The following is a 23,085-nucleotide window of genomic DNA, read 5'->3' as shown; positions in this document are numbered from 1 at the left end:
TTTTTGTACATGTACCCCTGTAAAGTTATTAATACCACCAGATCAATTTATTTCTTGGACAACTTGGCCCAAAGGACCAGAATAGTGTCACAGTGTTAGGTGAATGTGTTTTATTTGAATTAGTTGCAGAGAATAGCGCATTTTAGAAACACATCCTCATGGTTTCCATGTGACCTTGTACAAATAGAAAAACTTCAGTATTAAAAAATCTGTTATTGACAATTAAATGTTTGACAACTTACAAATAATAACAAATGTTACATAAGCATTTTGTCCAATTTACAGAGAGCCCTCACTAATCTGTTAAAATCTCTTTTTTGGAACTAGTATTTTTTATACTGGTAAATATGTTATTATTCTGTAAAAACAACCCACCCAAGAACTGTTTTGCCCATGTCATCAGTAGGCCAAAGAGTTTCTACTATCATTGATTTCACTGAATCCATCTCTTGAAATAATACAGTATAGTCTGTTTAAACAGAATCTTGATCTTTCTGGAAACCTTTATATAAAACCAACCATAAACTAGGATTATTCCTTGTAAATTTAGATTTTATAAATGTTATCACAACTCGATACAAATTGGTTAAACAATAATCTTCACATCTTACAAGTAAACACGTTCTTTGTAAATTATAATTCATTTGAGATGTGACCCTGTGTTTGATTGATCAGTGAAATATGTACATTGTTTAATTAATTCGTGAAACCCAGAATGTTAGTGGTGTGGAAGACCCTGACACATTCTCAAGTTCATTGTTACTGGTAGTTAAATAGTAATGGTTTCAAATAATAGCATGACCCTGAAAGATCATTGTAATTCTGCCCCACTTGGAATGTTACTGATGTCAATAATCCACACCGGAGAGACACAATTTCTGAAAAACACACCAAAATAACCTGTATATTTTTTTTTGTGTGATGTTAGTTTAGCATGAATATGATTGGGGATAACACAGCTGTGTTTTGAAATTTGCGGCCATATATCATTATTATTATAATATACTGTTACAAGGTGACTTTTACTGCAAACGCAGACCTGCATATGGTAATAGAACTTGTGTGACCTGAAAACTATTTGATTATGAACAGAAATGTTGGTCCATTGGTTGAAACACATTTCCCTTCGTGATGTTTTTTTTATTGTCAAGTGTTAATTAACAAGATACTCAAAGTTTGTATAAGTTAAGTTTTGTATAATGATAAGCATTCTGTACAGGTTGTTTTGTATAATCATGATCTCATTGTTATAACAAATAAACGATGTAATTCTCAAGTTACAATGATAAGTTAGATTAAATGTTATTAGGATTTTCAATTTGTTACATTTGTAGATACATACAAACCATGAAATTTTAAACTCTTTTTGTTTTTACTTTTGTTCCGTGTCTTTGCAAAAGTGCACCAACATCATGTCATCATGGAGCAAAAACTTAAAACAATGGGAAACTGAATTTAACTCTTGGTAAAATTGTTTTAAAATGCCAAGAGGTGATAATTTGGTAGAGATAGAGGGTTATGTCCTGTTGTAGGATTAAAATATTTGTAATACATGTATCATTTTAAGATATTTTTTTTTTGGTATAACTTTAAATTAAACTTGAAGAACATTCATTGTATAAGATCTAGACCATGTAGTGATTTACAAGAAGAGAATGTTAATATTAACTATATGCCCAAATTTGATGGTAAAATGTAGCTTGTCTTTGGCCTATACTGTTATTTATGGGGCAAAGAAGTAATTCCAACAGTGTGGACAAGTTTAGCATACCTCCATTAGGATCCAGTGTTATATGGGATTTTACCGTCTATATTACTTCTTTGACCCATACTGTTATTTATAATATACTGAACCTGATGCTGAGTGTAGTTGTGTTACTCACCATTACACTTACAGCAAGGTAGTGCACTTTAGAACCTGATGAACTCACTCTAGTCAATCAAGTACCCTACATCAGAATATTTGCTGCCTTGAACAATTTGTGTCGGAGCTGGACTAAGGTGATCACTGATGACCACCAGGTAGCTATATATAGCTAAGTTGATTAGAGCAGTTAGTCTACAAAATGTACATTTCAGTTAATGGAAGATTTACACCATACCTACCACTATTATATAATAATTCAGTATTATGAAATTATTCTTGTATACATTTTTTCTTATACACCTATTAAAGTGGCCTGAACTAGTACTACCATTCATATTTTAAAAGTATATTTCTTGATCTATAACTCTTTTGCATATAAATAGTTACTCCAGCAGTGTTAGAGGTTAACACAGTGAGATACTTTTGACAGGCGCCATCGGCAAAATCATATCCGATAGAAAAAAGGACGACCAGCGGCCTCTTATGTTATAGGAGTAATAAGTAGCATGTGAATGTAATATAGAATATATCATTAATAAAACTTGAACAAATAATTAAATGGCAAAGTACGTATACAGTGTATTAAAGCATATTGATGTACATTTATAATCCTTATTTTAGCTAAACAATGTTTTTCATTGGCCAGATAAAGGTGAATTAAACAGTTAAATTGTAATTAAATGTACATATGTGTACAACGCTTGTAGTAAATCATTCCTTTAAAAAAAGTTATACATTGATTTTGAAATCATATGTAGACGTGTGCAAAATGGTATGTTTGGTCAGTTTAACTTATGCTTTATTATTCCATTATTGTTGTTGACATATGTGACCCTTCAAATGAAATAAAAAAAGTTTGTGATTCAGCATACAGTATTTCTGGGCTTGATGTGTTCATTATAGTTATAGTGTAGTACAATGATGATGAAAGTATTGTTTATCTTTCTTTAAGGGCTTCCAGTTGACCCTTGACATCAAACAATTTCAGAGGTCCAATCACCTTTCCTCAGAAATCTGAAGGGTCAAAACAGGTCCAATAGACGTATCCTCTCAAACACAAGAGTCAAAGTTCATTTTGAGGATATAAAACATGCTCTCAAGGGTCTACTGGTAGCTGCGTTAGTTTGTTTCAGTTTTATTTGAGTTGCTAAATAATCTATAAATGTGCAAAACTATACTGCAAAATCGGATTTGCTTATGTCTGAGAATTAATTCAAGCACTTGTTTGTGGGTTGTGATTTTATCTCGTCTCAATACACAAAATAACTCCCAGTTGAGCTTTTTCATAGAAAACAATAACATCAAACTCCACAAAATATTTAAAATAAAGTACGATTTATTACACACTTCAAAATATACAATGATACATTAAGTGGTAACAAAATGTCTGAGATGAATTTCCTGTTTGACAAGGTAAGCTGAGAATGAGGACTAGACCACAGCAAATCCTGTAGATCTAATGAATAACAAGCATGATCACATATATAGTACCAATATATATATTACACTTAAAACACTAGGCAGCATTTCACATTAAATAGTTAATAACTAAGAAATGATGAAAACATAAATGTGCATAGAAATCTCAAAATGAGGAAAGCTTTAAGTTTGACAACCGTTATAAACAAATAATGTCATCTTATTTTAATTATTGGAATAAAATGGAAGAACATATTAATGAAAAACAGTATTGAATGGTGACAATGGCACTGTATACATACATACACATGTACTTCTGAGTAGGTGGTTTACAACCTTCAGACAGCAGTCTTATGTTTATAAAACATTTACAATTAACACATTATGTTTATTTAAAAAAAACAATTCCTTCTATCTGTATCTCTATATAACATTTTAAAGTGTACAAATTGTTGTTTTTTCCCTACAAAATGCTTATTTTGAAAATTTTATGATTTTTTTTTACCGATTTATCAGTGTGTTGTACTTAACTATATTACCAGTCGAATAATATTGGCAACCTCATATTATACAAAATATGCTCTAAATTTATTTATTGAAAATGATAATGTAAATGAGAAACTAAACATGTCTTTTCACATTTAAATAAATGTCCGGTAAATGAACTTCATTCAGTCATATATTATCCATAAAATAAATCAGTACAGTATACACAACTGAATTATAGTTACATTTTGTATATTAACTCATTGACCCCTGAAATTTCATAATGCACTATTCCAACCTTTGAATTGGAAGAGTTCAGATGTGTTTTCAGGGGTAAATGAGTTAAATATACCAACATCTGTTATTCCTATAAATAAAACTGAAAGTAATTAAACTTTCAGTAGATTATCAATACTGCAACAGCTTGATAATTGTTGGTATTTTATACTTCTTATCTATAACATATGAAATACCTGTATTACCATTTATTAGCTAAAAAAACGAGGAAAAAGTCCAAACAAAACGGCAGATCTCTTCCAAACATCTGGGATTTATAAGCGAAGAAAAATATTATTCAATATACACAAAAAACGTGTAGAGTTCATTTGAAGCAACTTGTTAAACAAGGCAAATAAAGTGTTACCCGTAGCTAACATATATTGGCACACAGCTAGGTACTGCACGTGTACTAGAAGCTGGACATGTCAGTGATGAATCATTGATGAGGTCAAAGGTGATACCGGGACTGTCCACAGGTAAACAAGTACCGATAATAGAATCTTCCCCTACAGTGAGGGTATGATGGGGAAATCTCAACCCAAAGGATAATGTTTTTGATTGTCTAATCTGAAGCTTGCTTCAAGGCAAAAAGTTAGATTTTTAAGAATCTCATCCAATCACCCAAAGAGGGGAAATGTCTCTCACTGTAGAAGGGAGACCAGGATCCCTTTTCTTCAATCCTATCAGTAATGTGTTCAAAAACTATGGTTATCAACATAGGAAATGAATTTATTTTTCTTCTAAAAATGTACTTGTTTCTCCCATGGAAAACTGATTGTGATGTCACATTTCATTACTCGACCTATAGTGTCATCTATACACAAACTAAGACCATATTTGGAAAGTGCAGGGAAAAGATCTGTGCAAGACCTTCAGCACATGTACTTTCATACACAGGTGGGAGATACAGGTATCTTTCATACACAGGTGGGAGATACAGGTATCTTTCATACACAGGTTGGAGATACAGGTATCTTTCATACGCTTGGGGATGACAAAAGGAATTATATTCAGGGGTGACAGAATTATGAAGAATCACATTAACGAGCAGGAACTTCACACGGCATCACTCCGGAGGTGACAACAATAATAATAATTATTATTATTAATTATATAAAAACAATCAGGGCTTGGCTATTTCTGATGTTTGAGGTTACCTGGGCTGACATTACAATTCTGGTTCTTGAGATACTGTACATGTATAACATGAAATATTCTTGGTTATTAGTTTCGTTGATACTTTGTATAAGAAAAACAGTATTTATGGATATTAATCAAATTTGTTGCATTTATTTTTGTGGCTCCATAGCAAACATGAAAACCATGAATATTTACACACAAGGAATATTTCATGTTATACGGTAATGCAAGCAGTTGGTTTAAATATTTACTTTCTATGATATTTCTCTGTTATTGAAATAATTCTTTTTGACAAAACGGTTTGATAATATAATTAAGTTTAAATTTTTTGGTGAGGAATTAAATAAAAAAGAACAAATAAGTTGTAGGTTATGGAGGTAAACACCAAAATAACCCTAAGTGCACTCTTTTGTAATAACCACAGAATTCATTCCTTAAATGTATCTGATAAATCTGTACACACTATAATTATAGTCGTAACCTATTGAAGTAGAGACAGTACAACCCACAGGGTGAAAATGTCATAGTTGTACCAAGCACAACGTGTCACCTGTCTTAACAGCCTAGATACCGTATTTTACCGCAAATAAGCCGCCCCCCCCCCCCCCCACCCCTCCTGAGAAAAAAGATGGGCCAAAAGTTGGGAGGGGGCTTAATTGCGAGCAACCCCCCTGTTCACAAATGTCCGCCATCTTGGATACACATCACTGTTTTGTTTTGTACATGTATATCAATAAGTATGAACTAAAGGGCTGCAACAATATATGGTACTGTATCATATTGTGATACTTTCTTATGTATCATTTCGAATAATTTTCTTTGCCTGCATTGCGATACACTAACAGTACTAAAATAATCTTTTTTTTTATGGCCCTCTGTGCAAAAGTACTATTATGATAGTATCTTTTGACAGCAATTTACTATACATATATAAATAACCTGACAAATCTGTAAAATCCTGCACTCAATAATTATGAAATTGACCTGTGAGCAGATATGTGTATCGTGATCGTAAGCATTATACCATGATACCCATCGTACCCGGCCGTGAGGTGTGCGTATTGTTGCAGCCCTGGTATAACAAAACTTCTGATCATACCAAAATTACAGTACAACAGTTGGTGTTGGTAACATCATTATGCTTACAACCAGTGCAATGCAAACTGCTAAAATGCCAGTTTCACATGGAGAAATTGGATTGTAAATTTATAATCTAAATTATAAGTTTGTCTTTTTTCATCAGTTTGAAATGCAATTTTCATGAATTAGAAAATAACAGTGAAACAATCTAAAACACAATTCACAACTTTAAACTTTTTACACATATTAACCAGAAACAATATGTAATCCTAATTATTATAACAGAAATACAAAAAACACACCTTGTGTCACAGTATGGTTATAAAATGCTAGTTCAATGTACATACAAATAATTGTACAGCTTTGATTTGTAAGCAAATGGAATGTAAAACTTGAGAAATTGTGGAGGAAAATAAAAATATATCTAGATATATATTTTCGTTGCATTTATAACCGATGTACATATATTAGCTTTTAATCCTTTCAGTAATGGCGGGCCAATTGCATGTGTCTTTAAGAACCAGTGAGCTGATTCTATGTGTCCTCATATTGCAAAAGGGCTGCATGACTCCATGTGATACACATAAATCACACAACTGACAACAGATCACTGATATAAACTCTACAAAAATAGCAACAACATATTACCATAAATCAGTGTAATAGCCCAATCACATTATAGATAATATCTGTGTTTGCCTTTACATTATTAAGTGACTGGTATATCCCATTATTATACAACTGGAGGGTATAATATGGGACAAAATTTACATGGTAAACATTATATGCAGTGTATTGATTATGCTGGCACCATAATGTCACATTTCAGACAGAAATTATATTTGATGATCTAAATATGTGGATATATCAATGTTAACAAAGTAGACACACTTCAACTCATAAATTATGACAGCAATAATAAAGCACACCAACATGTATCATGAGATCTTTGTACCAACAGGTGAACATTGAAATGCAAAAAAATCATATAAACATGTTTATAGCAAGAGATAGAAATCTCCAGATGTTGTTTCACAGATTTCAAAGATTTGAGGACAGACATATTTATACCATGGTAACTAATCAGATTGAATATGTAAACATGTATACATGGTATGTATTGTAAACATGTATTACGTCTATAAATGAAGGCAGGTTCCCAACAAATTCTGCTTATATATTAAAGCACTTCAGGGAAAGATGGTTTACTGTTGTCATTTCAATAGTTTATATAGTTACATCCAAAACCACACAATGATTATGTCAAAAATAGGTGACCAAAATATCTTTGGAAATATGATAATGTCACAATAAACAATACATTAATCCAAAAACAAATTGTTTTGACAGTATGTATGAACCAAAAACAAATAGTTTTGACAGTATGTATGAACAAAAGGCAAAATTGTTTTGACAGTATGTATGAAACAAAAGGCAAAAATGTTTCGGGCTATATATATATTATAGCGGGATGTATACGGTCCCTTGTCCTTCGTTTTCTTTTTCACAAAAAAAATAGTGTCTTTTCATATCAAAAAATAATTCATGTTATCTTTCCTTCATGCTTACATTCTTAAGAGTTTAAAATGAAAAAAATATGAGAGTCTATCGATTTGATATACAGGCCTGTAGTACATGTAAGAACATTGTCTTTAACCTCTACCAGAAAATAAAAAAAGGACTTTTCACTTAATTCCAAAGTGAAATTAAAATTGGATATAAACAATCAGTTAACATGAAATTCATCAATGTTTCTATAACCACTAAAAGCAAGAACTTATTAACTAAACCATTGAAATCCCTTGTACACATATCCATTGTTAAATGCCTTTTTACTTAAATACCCTTTGAATCCCTTGTACACTTGTGAACGATTGCATCTCCTAGTACACTTATAAACGGTGGAAACCTTTTGTACAATCACATAATCTTATTTTCTTTTTTATTCTTAAAAAAATCACTATCTTATAGTATAGGGACATGGATTCACTGAATTTTTGTTTCTTTCCCTTCAGATCTTCAAAGGAAGCAGAAAGTATTGAGAAGCTGCCTCCAGTTCTTATATTACATGTTTATTGTATTTATGTATCGTAAATATATCGAATGTATGAGATTAAAACAATTGCACAAATGCAGAGACAGAAATTCATAATTGGTCAGTTCTTCATTTTACAAACATGTTTTTCCAGAGATAATAAACGTATTTGAGAGACATTAGCTGTGTATGCTGTATTGTGAACATGATATAATTTTTTTTATAATCATGAGGAATTGTAAATTCTAGCATGATGTATTATAGTGAACATGATATAGATTTTGTAGAATTATAAATTCTGGCTTGATGTGTTGTGAACATGATATAGATTTTGTAGAATTACAAAATTCTAGCTTGATGTGTTGTAAACATGATATAGATTTTGTAGGATTATAAATTCTAGCTTGATGTGTTGTGAACATGATATAGATTTTGTAGGATTATAAATTCTAGCATGATTTATTGTGAACATGATATAGATTTTGTAGGATTATAAATTCTAGCTTGATGTGTTGTGAACATGATATAGATTTTGTAGAATTATAAATTCTAGCATGATGCATGATGAACAGGATATAGATTTTGTAGAATTAAAAATTCTTGCATGATTTATTGTGAACATGATATAGATTTTGTAGAATTATAAATTCTAGCATGATGCATGGTGAACGTGATTAACACTTTGTATAATGATAAATTCTAGCATGGAAACGTCATACAGAGGTTTTGCTGACAAGTGCTTTGACAACATAAATAAGGCTGACACAACTAGCTCCACAACCAAACACTATGATGAGTATATCTTTTAAAATCACCCCGTATGATAAATCTTTAGAGCACAACTTTAGATGGAATATACACGGTAGAACAAATGCTAGTGCAGAACTTCCAACAGCTCCTACAATAAAAAGGAAGTTAAATCAGACATTGTAAGGCATACAGGTCCAAAAATGTTCAACTACGGCCGGTATATAATCACATAAGGGATACTACTATTCATGTTTTGAAAGCACATTGGAGTAATTTTACAAATTATATAGGGTGCTATATAAATGTTGTATATTATTACTATTATTTTTATGTCAGTACAATCAATACTGTACTGATTATTGACACAATAGGAACTTAATTCTTTCTTTGAGACTGCTTATATATTATGTGGCTGTCACATGCACATTCACTTCAGTAAAACATGAGGTTCTGATACACAAAGCAGGTTAAAATATTTTCAAAACCTCAAAATGTGTTCCAAATTCCTATTGTACAATACTGTATGTAAAAATGAACAGAGGTGTAAAGTTTTCATGCGGTCAATTAGTTTGGGGATAAGATAACTATCTAATCAGTAGAACTATTTCAAACTGAGGGAATAGTGATGTTGTTCATTTTGTGAAATATGCTGCCTGTTTTGAAGGTAGGAAAAAATTCAAGCTATGGATATACATGTAGTTGTATTCATAAAAACTCAAAGATCATTTCAAAATGCTAAGATGCCAGGAAAGATGTGCCCATTTGCCATGTAAAATTGCAGCAACAATTTCCTGAATAAATGTTAAGCTACAGAACGTACCTTTAACCTCCCAATATAAAGGTGAAGCTTTAGAGTGTATATGTAAACCCTCGAATTTAGGTAAAGCTACAGAACTTACCAGCAAACCCTCTAATTAGGTAAAGCTACAGAACTTACCAGCAAACCCTCTAATTTAGGTAAAGCTACAGAACTTACCAGCAAACCCTCTAATTTAGGTAAAGCTACAGAACTTACCAGCAAACCCTCTAATTATAGGAAAAGCTACAGAACTTACCAACCAACCCTCCAATTATAGGAAAGCTACAGAACTTACCAACCAACCCTCAAATTATAGGAAAGCTACATAACTTACCAGCAAACCCTCCAATTACAAGAAAAGCTACATAACTTACCTGTAAATCCCCCAATGTAAGCAAAGCTGGCCCTGAAAACGACTGCAAGACAGACAGCTGCTCCTACAACTAAAATCCGTACAATGTTCCTCTTCCATGCAGGCACCTGTGAGTAACAAACACCAAACCTTACACAATAGTAACATGACTTTTTACACTTAAGTGTGAATATAACATGTGTTAATCTCTATGTAAAGTACTTATCAGATCTAACTGTCTACATTAAATTCTAACACGATTTGTTTGCATGTGTTTTGATTGGATACGGACCATGTTCTAATCTGCGATTGAATCATGATCAATCTTGTTAAGCTCCTTGCACTTAAGCAACGCCCCGTTTCTAACCAAAGCAAAATGGTGTCAAGCTCGCCTCTTAGCGAAATCCCGCTGATAAGGCTAGCAGGCAACAGAACAGAAGCAACCAATGAAATGTATTTGTTGAATGAATTAAAAAGTACAAAGTAAACATTCCTTGTTTTTACCTCCATTTATTACTGAAACGTTTGTTCCATCCGTGTGAAGGCATCTAGTTAGATCCGAAATCAAATGAAACATTTCACATGTGTTGTATGAATTTACACAAAACTCTTCACAAATAAATAATCACCTATCTTCTCGATATTAGCACAGATTGGTATGCATACTGACATGAAAATGTAAGAATTTGGTCGATATTAATCCAAATGCGTCATATAAACTTTGGTAACATGACGTTCATGAAAAATCCAAATATTCTGCCTTGTCAACATATAAATCGAGTGCTGGCAAGTATGGGCGGGGCCAAATGACCGACTTTTGAAAGCTTCTTTCCTATTGGTCAGTCTGCTGCAGAATGACACATCGCCAGTTCAGGTCACAGAGTACTTTACTATGTACTTTTGTACAAGTAAATGCAATGTTTCTAAACATATTAGCGTAGTTTATTTGTTAAGGTGTGTTAGAATGGGGATAGTACATTGTTTTCCATGTCTATACTGGCGATTAGAACATGGTTTGAACTCGAGACCAATGTAGATCTTCTGTTGACATGACAGTACAATACCATTTGTTATGTGTACTTACAACATCAGGGATGTGTACCGCTACTGTGATGGGCAATTTATCTGCAGCATGTGGCAATAATGATTCTTCTGTATCTTCCTCTTGTAACAGTCGGTCCATTCTACGTCTAGGTCCACATATACTTCCTGAAACCAAACTTTTATTATGACTTTGACTTCCCTAAAATAACACGTGATTTTGGTGAAAAATTTAAATCACCAAAATTCCTACACATCTTGTGTTCTACTCTATTTTAATCTATTCATTATTTTCAAGGGGCTTGTCGGGGGAAAAAAAAAAAAAAAAAAAAATGGGTCTAAATGCGTTCTCTGGCCTTCCAAAAGTTATACCACGGCAATATGATGGTCGAGTTCTGCTTGCAATGTCCAGTTTTGACCACTGAAATTTCTGAGAAGCCCCGCATAAATTTAGCGCAGATCTATTTATATATGTCACGTGGTTGTTTCGAAAGTGAGGCAGTGAAGATAACAACAATAGCACGCCGTCATGTGCCATGTCAGACTCAACTAGCAGACAAGACAGCAATACTATACGTAAATAATTGTTTTCAAAGGTCATGTATGATGCAAGTGTAGTATTCCTACCTATTTGTTGTTGTAATATATAACGGTATTGATACCTCGTGCCTGTCATGACTTTTGCATGCATCTTTTCCTTTCGCCACGATGTTAACATTTGGCCTTGTTAATGCTGCGCGTGCGGTGAAATTACATCACTGATCTGGGTCAATTGAGAGTTTTAGACTGTCAGGTGACAATTTAGGATTTATTTAATATAATTATAATTTTTACTCTTAGCATTTCAGCAAAATTTGTATTGGTATATTTCATAAGAAGGTATTTTAAACATGTGTATGCCATTTTAGCAAATATGACCTTTTTTCCCCGACCAGCCCCTTTAAATAGATCAGCTTGAGCACTTCTTCATATAATTTTAGATTTTATCACATGTTTCTCCCAGATGAAGAATATGACAGGCTGGCCAGTGTAACATCTGCTGTGATCTTGACATTCTAACTTGACTTGATATTCATATCTATGAAGTTTCTATCAAAGAATGTTCAGCAGTGTTATAGTTACATTCTGGATAAGATGTCTGACCTTTCACTTGTTTTTGTGACCTTGATTGTATGGAATGGTGTAATATATTCGACAGATTTGTATCATCAAATCTAAACTTTGCTGTAGCTGTAAAGAAATCTTTGGATGACCGAGTATTGTTTTTAGAACAAGAGGCACAATGGGCCTGCATCGCTTTATTGAACTCCCGAGAGTAATAAAACAAACTTGAGTACCAAAAATAAACAAAGGGCTATAACTCTGTATATAATAGGGCATGACACCAAATTTTGGTACCCATCATTACCAAGAGGTACATTTTCCTCTGGCAGTACTGGAGGAGGAATGAAAAATCAAGTCTGTAATAAATAGTTTCTGTTCTATAATGGCTCTGTACATACAGTAATATAGATAGAAAATATATCATAGGAGCAAATACATGGAAAACAAGAAGTACTCACTTCAGTGGAAAGAAGGGAAAAGAAAGTATTGTTTACTCATGAAGAGTAGTATTCCATTAAAAAGATTAAAAAAGAAGAAAATGTACTTGACAAACCTTCACTGAAGAGGATGATTTCTATCAGTTCAATGACTGGGTAGATCTGTAGAGGGAATGTGAGTAGTACTCCCACACACACACCGACATTGACAGCGAAGGATACCCATTCTGTAGAGGGAATGTTGAGGTTAAGCATTTGCTGCACATCATTACCAAACATGATGTACCCCATAACACCGAACGTGCCGAGGATGAGAGTTAGTACCCCCACTGCCCCATGGAGGAAACTGTTGAAGTTGTGTCTGTTTCCCTCCATACTCGACTCCACTGGTATCACCTGTAAGGGTCAAATTATACATACAGGCTTGCTTGTCATTGTAAATACAACCGAAAGACAGAAGGGTATATGATAGTGATTAGTCACATCACACTGTAACTATGACCATACAATTGGTCTAACACTTATTAAATTTTATCATATGGTGTATGGAATATCAAAAAGAAATGAAACATTCTTACATACATGTTGAAATTTTACAGAAATTTCATGTAGCTAGGAAACTCTTAAAAAAGAAGAATATAATATACTTACAAGTCCTATGCCTTCAAATGCTGCTGTGACCATTCCGAAAAACACAGGCAATCCCGCAAAATTTGCATACATAAAGTCGCCTACACTGAAATCTGAAAAAAAGAAGTTTGATGTACTTTGTGAAGTAGGGAATTAGGGTTTGTATCACGTGGTAAATATAGCTTTCTAGTTTCCCACCCAGAACATAAGGTCAATGGAAAGATTGAATTGGTTTGGATTCTGATAAACACATTTGATCTCTATGACCTTGAAGGTGGTCAATGTCATTTAACTGAACAAATTAGACCTTCTTCTCTGTACGCTATATGAAACTTACCATTCTGGAACTTAAAAAGATTTTTTTTTTATGTTTTCCAAAAACCTGATTTTGTGACTTTGAATACTATTTGATGTCATTTATTTCGACAAACTTAATAGGCATTCCTAGCAACCTGCAGCACACTCTCTTGGTTCTTGGAAGAAATTGTTTGAAAATTATAGCCAAGTTGTCCCCTGTTGCCTTGAATGTGTGTCAAAAGAATTTATATGAACAATGTGATAGCGAGCTACATGCAAAATATGATTACCCTAGGCCTCATATTCTTTAAACATTAATTGTTATTAGATTATAACACATAAGAACCCTATGTGGGCCTTTGTCCTTTTTTTTTTTTCAAGCTTGATAGCCTTTCCATCCAGCAAGCTGTCACATCTCTAGGCCTTCTGGTTTACTAATGGGTCAATTCGAGGATTGAAATGCAATTAACCTGTGACCATGAATGTTTATGGAGGCCAAATCATCCGATTCTTTGCATTGTGGTTATTAAGAGGATTTTTTTAACACATTTTGAATGCGGATCAATGTCACAAAGCCCAAGCAAACTTCAGACAAAATGTAAGCCTTACGGATCACTGGTTCTGCATAGGCTCATATATATAGGCACCTAAATGATAAATTTAGTAATCACTGCATTTACATGTACATAATTTATACTGCTATCAAAATAGATAATTATGTATCAACAGTCCATTATATCACCTGTTTTGGTGGCAGTGTTATTTTTGGTGCTTTTCATGAAAGAATTCAACAGTGAGTTCAACAATGAAACAACATTTCCAGCACCAGGTTTTTTGAAAGATCTAGTTTGAGACTAAGACAAAAAGGGTCAGTTTAAAATATCAGAGCAACCTAATGGGAGGCTTACACATCATAAATATTCTCAGTAGTCAGGTAAATTATGGTCACATAATTTTTGTTTAAAACACAATAAATGTAAGAATAATACACCTGACTGACTGAACTGTTTTCTGGAAAATGTACACTGCGCGAATAATTATGTATTTCCTGATGAAAACATGAAAATAACACTGTAAATATTGAAGTGTAACACTTTCAAAACTCAATAACATCAACAAATACAAAAAGTGATCATCACAGTCTATAAGTAACATGTACTTACTGACAATCATGTAGAGGAAGACCGCTATACATCCCCCCAGTATAGATACATTGGCAACGACACTGATCCAGCTTAAGTTACGTATGCTACGAATCAGAGCAAAGATGAGGAAGAGCGGTAGGGGAGTCAGCACCAAAAGCTTCAGGTCAGGAGCGGTGCTTTTATCCTGACATAGTCGCTTCCATGGTTTTGTGGTGTTTTCTGCTGGTGTTGTGGACATATTCTGTGGTGACACTGTTGGTGCCAATGTGATGTTGGATGGTAATGTACTTGTAGTTAGACTTGATGTGGATAAATTACTCTCTGGAATGGTGAATTTCTTTGTTGTGATTAACTCCATTGTTGTCATATTCAGACCAGTAAACCCTGCGGCACGGACTCCGCCGTTGTGTAGGTGTGGCATTGAGGCCAAGGTTGTAGTGGGTATGGATACAGGGTAGGTAAAGGTACTGTTCACTGTAACATTGTGACAATCCACGAATAGTGGAAACAACTTATGGATTGTGTTCCCAATGAATATGAAGTAGGCAACACAGAAACAGAACTGGGTGGTGCCAATGAAGAGGTTGACGACAAAGAGGCCACTCTTTCCGAAGCTCAGTCTACCGACGTCACCGTATGACATGTGTTTCATCATGTGGTGCTCCAACTTGGCCAAATCATTCACTTCGATGTCCACATTTGGGAGGTCCCTGTCAACGCCATTTGTGTGTGGATGGTCACCGTCACTGTCAGTGGTCTCTCCGTTGAAGCTGTATCCACTGCAGTCGAGGCGGTTGCCGGCCTGGTACCGGTCAGAGCTTTGTGAAAGTTGTCTCTTTACTTTAAACTGACCTAAAATTACTCTCATAGCATGGTACTTGGTCTTGACTATCAGATGACAACAGTGATCAGTGAGACCGGCTATGATTAGGAGAGAGATTACTCCCAGCTGTAACAAAAACAATGTTATACAATGTAGCAAAAGCTATCTATAATTTCTGAGGCTATTAATGATGAGGAGACAGGTTATATGCCCAACATAGCAAAGCATCAAATCAAATACGTTAAATGCTTCTTGCAAATTATTACTGTGTGCAATTTTAACAGTTACAATGAACACAGCCAGGCCCAGGCTACAATAATAATGTCAGACTATGATAAAGCATACATTTTGACTTGCTTTGGATGTAAATATATTGACGATACACTACATAAATTCAATTCATTTTTTTAAGTAATCTTTGCTTTCATCCTTAACCTCAATTTTTGAATGTAATCTTTTTATTTAATCTTTATCCTCAATTTTTGACCTTGACCTTGAGTGTGGATTCTGAAAATAACAATGTATGGCACATCTTTAAGAGACGCATGGTCATAAGTGTATGAAGTTTTATCAAAATATTTCCATCAGCTGAGAAGTTATGCTGTGAATGGAAACTGTTAACAGACAGTGACCTTAATTACTAATTAAAATTTAGGGTTAACCTACAGCCGCTCATGAAATGTTTATGATATTCGACAGAACACCACTGGTTATTTTTTATCTACTGGTTGTACATTGTATCTTAGCATATTATTTTTATGATGCTTACAGTATAACTAACAAGTGTAGCTGGTTATAACTCTGGCAAGGCTAGTCATATCTATATGATGTTATGGGGCTATCATGGCCAGTACTTACTGACTAGCTAAGTAGCAAGTACATTTATCATGATAGCTTATGAATCAAGTAGAAATGTTACTGATGCTATAGTCAACAGTAAAGATGTAACTGGGGTCATTCTACTCACCACCAACCCACTCTGTTTAAATGCAAAGGCCACACCTAGGTAGTTAGAACCAATGAACGCCTTCAGCATATTCGCAAAGTCTCCTAGGTGCATTATCCATCTTGGACCAGTCCTGAAAAAAATATATGTAATTCTATTGAAAACTTACATCATTCAGAAATAGCTAAGTCAATATTTAATTTAATAGTGTACTCTAAATTTATAATCCTTAGTCATAGTTTTAGTTGTAATACATGCACACTGCTGGACATGTATATTATGTATTATCAGTTAAATATACAAGACCAGTATGAATCATCTAATGTTTAATCCATCTCTAGTGATAAAAAGATACCTGTTGATAAAATCTGTAGTTAAGGTTGTACTCCGATTCCTATTAGAGACATGGGTCTTTGACGGCCTTTTTATTACCCTGGAGTAGCCCCCTTTATTACCTCTACAGCTGAGTACTGTGTATTTATTTGATATGTTGTAACAGGCCTATATTTGCACATGTTTGCCATAAACTGACAAACAAACCATACAAATTGATTCTACTTAAGAACTTTGTTGGAAATTTCCATTTCAAATATATTTTTAGATATAGTAATGACAAATTCAATGGGAAAGATTTATGGTGAACAAATAATATTTTATTTAGGCAATAAATTCCTCCCACATATTATTTGGGTTCTCATCGGTTTTTGTAAAAAAACACTGACTTTCACTAGAGCTGTTCATTTCAATCTGAAGTAAAATCTTGTTATAAGCCATATTTTGTCAAGCATCAAACTTTTAAAACATCAAAGTAACTGTCAAAGAAAGAAAGCATTAAGCATGATAGCAAACGAAGCAAGGGGCATTATTATCAAGGTTTTACTGCTCTGGTTTAGACCTCCCACATGATATCAATGATCTTATATATTCAAACTGAGCAAGAAAATATCTATAATGCTATATATATACCACTGCAAACAGAATGTACAGTATTACAAATGTCAATTATCCCTCATACATGTGTACACTATAAAATTGTTAATGTCACCAACATATGCTTATTAGTTGGAAGATTTTGTGAATGTAACTTTGTATTGATTTTCATGGACAGCTCATAAACATATATATATAGTGACATGCTAATTTAAAGATCTATGAAAAATTGTTGGATATTATATAAGGGACATATTTTGAAAATAATATCAAATAAGTATATATATTAAGATATATCAAATAACTCCATCTAATATTTGAAGATAAAAGAAGTCATTCGTTGATTAACTTTCATTGTATAGTTACCAGGGTATACATCAACATCAGTTTCATAACTGTTCACAACAGCACCTTATGAGCAATAGAATGTTAAACATTGTATGTACAGTTAATGTATTAGTGATGTAAATGTATAAACGGATAATTCTGACTTTGTAAAAAAGATCGATCAAATACAGCAAATATGTTGGGATCATTATGTCGTAAATCATAGAAATACTAAACAGTTAGGGGTAGTTTTTAATTTGTATGTTACAAAAGCCTTATGACTAGCCTGACATAAATCTATGTGCACAGTATATGTTATTTAGATATATATGTACACTATAGCTAGAACTGTATACAATGTATGTATTTATACTATAGCTAGAATTGTATACTATGCATGTATTTATACTATAGCTAGAACTGTATACAATGTATGTATTTACACTATAGCTAGAACTGTATACAATATATGTATTTATACTATACATGTAGCTAGAACTGTATACAATGTATGTATTGACATTATAGCTAGAACTGTATACAATGTATGTATTTATACTATAGCTAAGCTGTTAATATTATGAAGTCTATTTGTAGAAAATAAAAAGACATTTTGCAAAAGAAAAAAAAACACTTACATGTTTTTCTGTCCAATTGAAACTGTACTTCCCTATTATAGTATTAAAAACTCTTTATCACAAGCTGATTGAATTTGGAAACATTAACATCAGCAGTAGCATCCCATCATGTCTGACCTAATTACTTGCCTGGTCGGATATAAGTTTAGTCATATATGTAACAACTTCAGGCTGTCAGCTGACATTTAATCATATATATGTATATATACTCAGTAAAAACAAAGTCCATAGCTATCTGTTAACATTGGGAATCAAATGGCGTTGGCTATGGACTGGACAGAATGTCAGTACTGGTGTGGTGACTGTTCAGATAAGACCCTACTTCCTGTATAATATGATGTGTGAGGCATGTAAAGGTCACCACCCAAACAAGGCCAATTGTTAAGAAGCTTATAGGCAAAGTGGCTTATCATCCTCTAAAGGTCAATATCCTTTCAAAATTAAACTTGTCCAAGTACCAACCATTTGTATTAAATAACATGTGTTTGACAAACGTGACTTTATTTGTTATCCAACCCTTTCAAAGGTTTAGATTTTTGTATTTATATCAGTCTGTTATTGCACTGGTAATTCCTTAAATGGACTTTTGTTTAAAATAACTGATATTATATATGCTTAATGTGTAATATTAGCCTTAGTTAACTTAAATCTGTTCAGTTCTTACAAGTAGTTTTAACTGGTGACATGCTTATTCTTTAACTTTAAGCAGCACCTGTCGTCAGTATAATGTGACAGGGCGGAATGCTGTGCTGGGTGCCTTAGGTGTGGTATTTCAGTGAGATAGCATTATAAAGTCGGCATCAGATCTGCGCTATCACAAGGAGGCAAGCACGCCAACATACCCTGTCTCCTGCATACACACACGCAAACACACATACACTACACACATGGAGGCATGTCCTTAAATGACCTTAGCTGTCCATAGGACGTTAAACAACATTAAACCAAACCTGTACAATAATGAAATATGTGCAATTGTGTCATCAGCTGATTTAACACTACTCCAGCATACTAAATATATCAATGACGCATAAATCTTTTTCTTTAACAAGTGGTGTACATGTACCTGGTAGCCTATCACAGTATCCAGGATCCAGATTTGATTTGATTTTCACACAATCAGAGTACAATTTTTAAACATGTTGACAGCTTACATTTTTATATTTACGATTAAACTGTATCTTTGAAGTCAATATTACATCAGTTTCATGCAGAAATCAGTGATGAGTAAAGTAGTATCATTGATCTTTAAATACACAAAGTAACAGTCAACAACAGCTGGCTGGTGCATAGATATCTAATTTAGTATATCCCTGTCCAGTTATGTTATATTTACTATATCCCTGTCGGGTTACATCATCAGTGACTCACTATACAGTTATGTTATAATATCNTTTACTATACCACTACCGGGTTATGTTATATTTATAATATCCCTGATGTCACTGTCCAGTTCTGTTATGTTTACTATATCACTACCGGGTTATGTTATATTTATAATATCCCTGATGTCACTGTCCAGTTCTGTTATGTTTACTTTATCACTACCGGGTTATGTTACATTTATAATATCAGTGATTTAATTTCATTTCAACAAATCATATTCAAGATGGTTCATGAAAAGGATTGAATAAAAGGCTCTGCCTGTATCTGCAGTTCTTTCCTATACCATCAGTGTATTCAGTAACCAGTTATGTTCTATTATCACATCCAGGGCTAGAAATTAATTAAAAAAAACACAAGTCAGTAATGGACTATTAGTTTCCAATTTCACTATTCCATGTGCATATTATACTAACACAATATAGTTCAGCATAACAAAATGAAATGTTATTAGTCTATAGAGCAAGAGATTTTCACAACCATGCACTAGTATAGTCCAGCTGGAGATTTCAGTAGTCTCAGACTATCTGGCAAACATTTCAGCTGTATATTGTCTAGCAATTGCATATCACTATCAGGAAAGGATATTTTTGTTTAAATACCATTTAAAAAAACTTAAAATCCTTTGCTCACCAAAGTTTATTTACATTTAAATATGAGATGCATTATATTTTCATTACCCCTGTGGTCCTGTCAGCCCCTTGGCCCTGACTTGGAAATAATCATATTTTTTCCTTATTCAAAACCCACAGGCCCTATTCTCAAATAGTGAAAAAGAAGCCCTGAAGATTGATAAAACCTACAGTAAAATGTCCTAGGAATTCAAACCATTTGCTCAATTAAGAAAAAGCATGCACAAGGAGGTGGCCATTTTGTATTCAGAACATAATTTATAAGGTATATTGAATTTCAGATGCCACATACTTGCTATCTCTCCCTATTGTAAGGAGGGAGACTCTCAATTTTGGACCCTTAGATTTATCATTTTCAACCAGTGAATTTGCTCAACTATTCCTTTATTTTAAGATCTAATTATTTCATCTGAAAGGACAACTCAAAATATGTCATTTAATGGGTTATTTTGTCTCTATGGGGTATATACACACATCTTGTTTGGGTTTTAATTTTGAGTAGCAAAAATCTCCCACACGAAAATTTCAAAAAGTTGTCCAGTATGGATGCCACAGTACCTAAGAATAGGACATTTTAGTACATTTTTGGTGAAGTTAAAAAAAAGGTGAAGAAAAATACAAAATCAGCAACACAAAGGACAAAAAGATCAAAAACACAGTACAAAGTTCAAACATTAGTCCAAGTGCCAATGATAATGAAATTACAGACTTGTCTTTTTCTGTAAATGCAAATACTGAAATGTATGCTGATGATTCGAGCATTCATTATGCTAACAAAAATCTTGTTAAGGTACAACATGTGCTTCAGTCAGATTTTGAAAATGTAAATACTGTGTGATGGAAACAAAATGATTGTTAATGTTCAAAAAACTAAATGTACGGTTGCTGCATCAAAACAAAAACTGTCCAGAAAAATAGAAATGATGTTAAACTTGATCTTAAGTTTGGTGACATTGAAGTAGAACAGGTTCAAAATGAAAAACTTTTAGGTGTACATCTGAACGATTGTCTGTCCTGGAGCGGTCATATTGAGAAAACTTTGCAACCAGTACAGGGTAGAATCAAGTTTAACAACGTTAACTCATGTGTTTTTCCACATTTCATCTACTGTTGTACTATATGGTCTGGCTGCTCTGCAAATTTTATGGGTAAATTGTCTTAAGCTCAAAAGCAGGCAGCACATGTTATACTTGATGTACCATATGACACATCTTCTTGTGTTATGTTATCAGATCTAAAATGGTTGCTTAATGAGAAAGTTTTTAAATTTTAGAAGCTGTGTATGTTTTACAAATGTTTTCATGGGCATGGTACCAAATTATTTGTGTGATAATATAACACTCCAGATACTCAAATGCAAACAATGTTGTTGTTCCTAAGCACAGAACTACTTTTTACTCAAAACAATCTTCAACATCTGGTACTCAACAATTGATAATTAAATTTTAACAGATTCTCAACATTTTTTTGTCCTGTTGATGTATATTGGCATACCTGTTAGAATGTGTAGTAAAAATTGCATAGCTAAAACACAAAGCAAGTACATACAGGTAAGCTTTTGAAAAAAACTGTGAAAAAGTGATTTCTTATTTCTGAATTACAATACGAAACGATATGTCTGTGTATAGCGATATACCGATTTTTCGATAACTGGTGACGACCCTGATTGATAGGTGAAACATCCCAGGTTGAGTGATACATGAAATAGACAATTTTGTCACATTGTTGTACAGTTAAACAATACAAATTACTCATTCAGTAATAGCTTGACAAAAGGACCGGGTGGCCTTGAAACATTGTGATACTTTAATATGTACATTGTTTGTGTATTCAATTCAATTCAAAATTTGGCAAAAAGGTACAACAACATAACAATAGTGTGTTAAATGTATAAACTAGATTGAGATGTTGTTTGGAAGCACTTTATATTGCGGTTGAGTACTCTTTGGTGCATCTTCTAGCTATAGATTACCTATCTTTGGGAAGACATCAACGCCATATTGAATAGACACACACTTTAGTTATACTAATAGGGAATAACTGTTGACAGTAAAAAATTGCAACGATTGAATTTAACAAATTATTTAATTAAAGTTGTGTAATTAACATGAATTAGACAATAATCTTTAATTTTAGCAACTCAATTGTTTGGTCCACAATGTTATCGACATGCACAATATAAATATGACCAGTAACGGGTGATTTGCTTACATTTGTCTTAAATACATAAACTAAAAGTAATATTTGACTATATAGCTATAAATCTGCCTATATAGCCAGATTTGACAGTGCTCCAGTACCTGTAACGTAATGCATTCAACCATGACAACGTTATCACGTAAAAACATTTCTTTTGGTTAAAATGAAGAATACATATTAAGTTTGAATGAAATTAAACCTTGGACTAACAATCTTCAAAAGAATAATATTATCTTACCGTTCCGTTGTCATGTTTATGTCAGTATGTGTCTTGGCTAAAACGTCTGTGTTTTGACGTCTGAACACCAAACGTAGTGGAACTCTTTTCAAAGGAGATCAAAAGGCT

The 23,085-nt window shown here is 33.3% G+C and overlaps 1 protein-coding gene across 2 annotated transcripts; it reads right to left on the bottom strand.

Annotated features, from left to right (window-relative positions):
* Positions 1-4,975: 4,975 nt before the first annotated feature.
* LOC110453783 lies at positions 4,976-23,083 on the bottom strand. Of its 2 annotated transcripts, none has more exons than XM_021502933.1 (8): positions 22,978-23,083; positions 16,652-16,763; positions 14,880-15,810; positions 13,441-13,532; positions 12,906-13,185; positions 11,292-11,416; positions 10,230-10,335; positions 4,976-9,204 (listed from the first exon to the last, which is right to left on the bottom strand). In XM_021502933.1, the coding sequence occupies exons 1-8, from the start codon at positions 22,989-22,991 to the stop codon at positions 9,020-9,022; spliced, it is 1,845 nt and encodes a 614-aa protein (XP_021358608.1). In that variant the 5' UTR covers positions 22,992-23,083; the 3' UTR covers positions 4,976-9,019. The 2 variants fall into 2 exon arrangements, with proteins under 2 accessions (XP_021358608.1, XP_021358618.1); XM_021502943.1 differs by lacking the exon at positions 22,978-23,083 and adding an exon at positions 18,526-18,921.
* Positions 23,084-23,085: the final 2 nt, after the last annotated feature.

Source organism: Mizuhopecten yessoensis, unplaced genomic scaffold (assembly GCF_002113885.1).
Source record: "Mizuhopecten yessoensis strain PY_sf001 unplaced genomic scaffold, ASM211388v2 scaffold897, whole genome shotgun sequence".
Taxonomy (NCBI): domain Eukaryota; kingdom Metazoa; phylum Mollusca; class Bivalvia; order Pectinida; family Pectinidae; genus Mizuhopecten; species Mizuhopecten yessoensis.
The sequence above is the reverse complement of the archived record's forward strand: the minus strand, read 5'-3'. Positions and strand labels throughout refer to the sequence as shown.

What these genes read in the sequence shown, in the direction of transcription:
- LOC110453783 (XM_021502933.1), bottom strand. An exon ending in CTTCCTCTACATGATTGTCA is followed by an intron (nt 13,533 to 14,879) that starts GTAAGTACATGT and finishes TCTTTTTTTCAG; the next exon opens with ATTTCAGTGTAGGCGACTTT. An exon ending in AATCATCCTCTTCAGTGAAG is followed by an intron (nt 11,417 to 12,905) that starts GTTTGTCAAGTA and finishes GTTTGGTTTCAG; the next exon opens with GAAGTATATGTGGACCTAGA.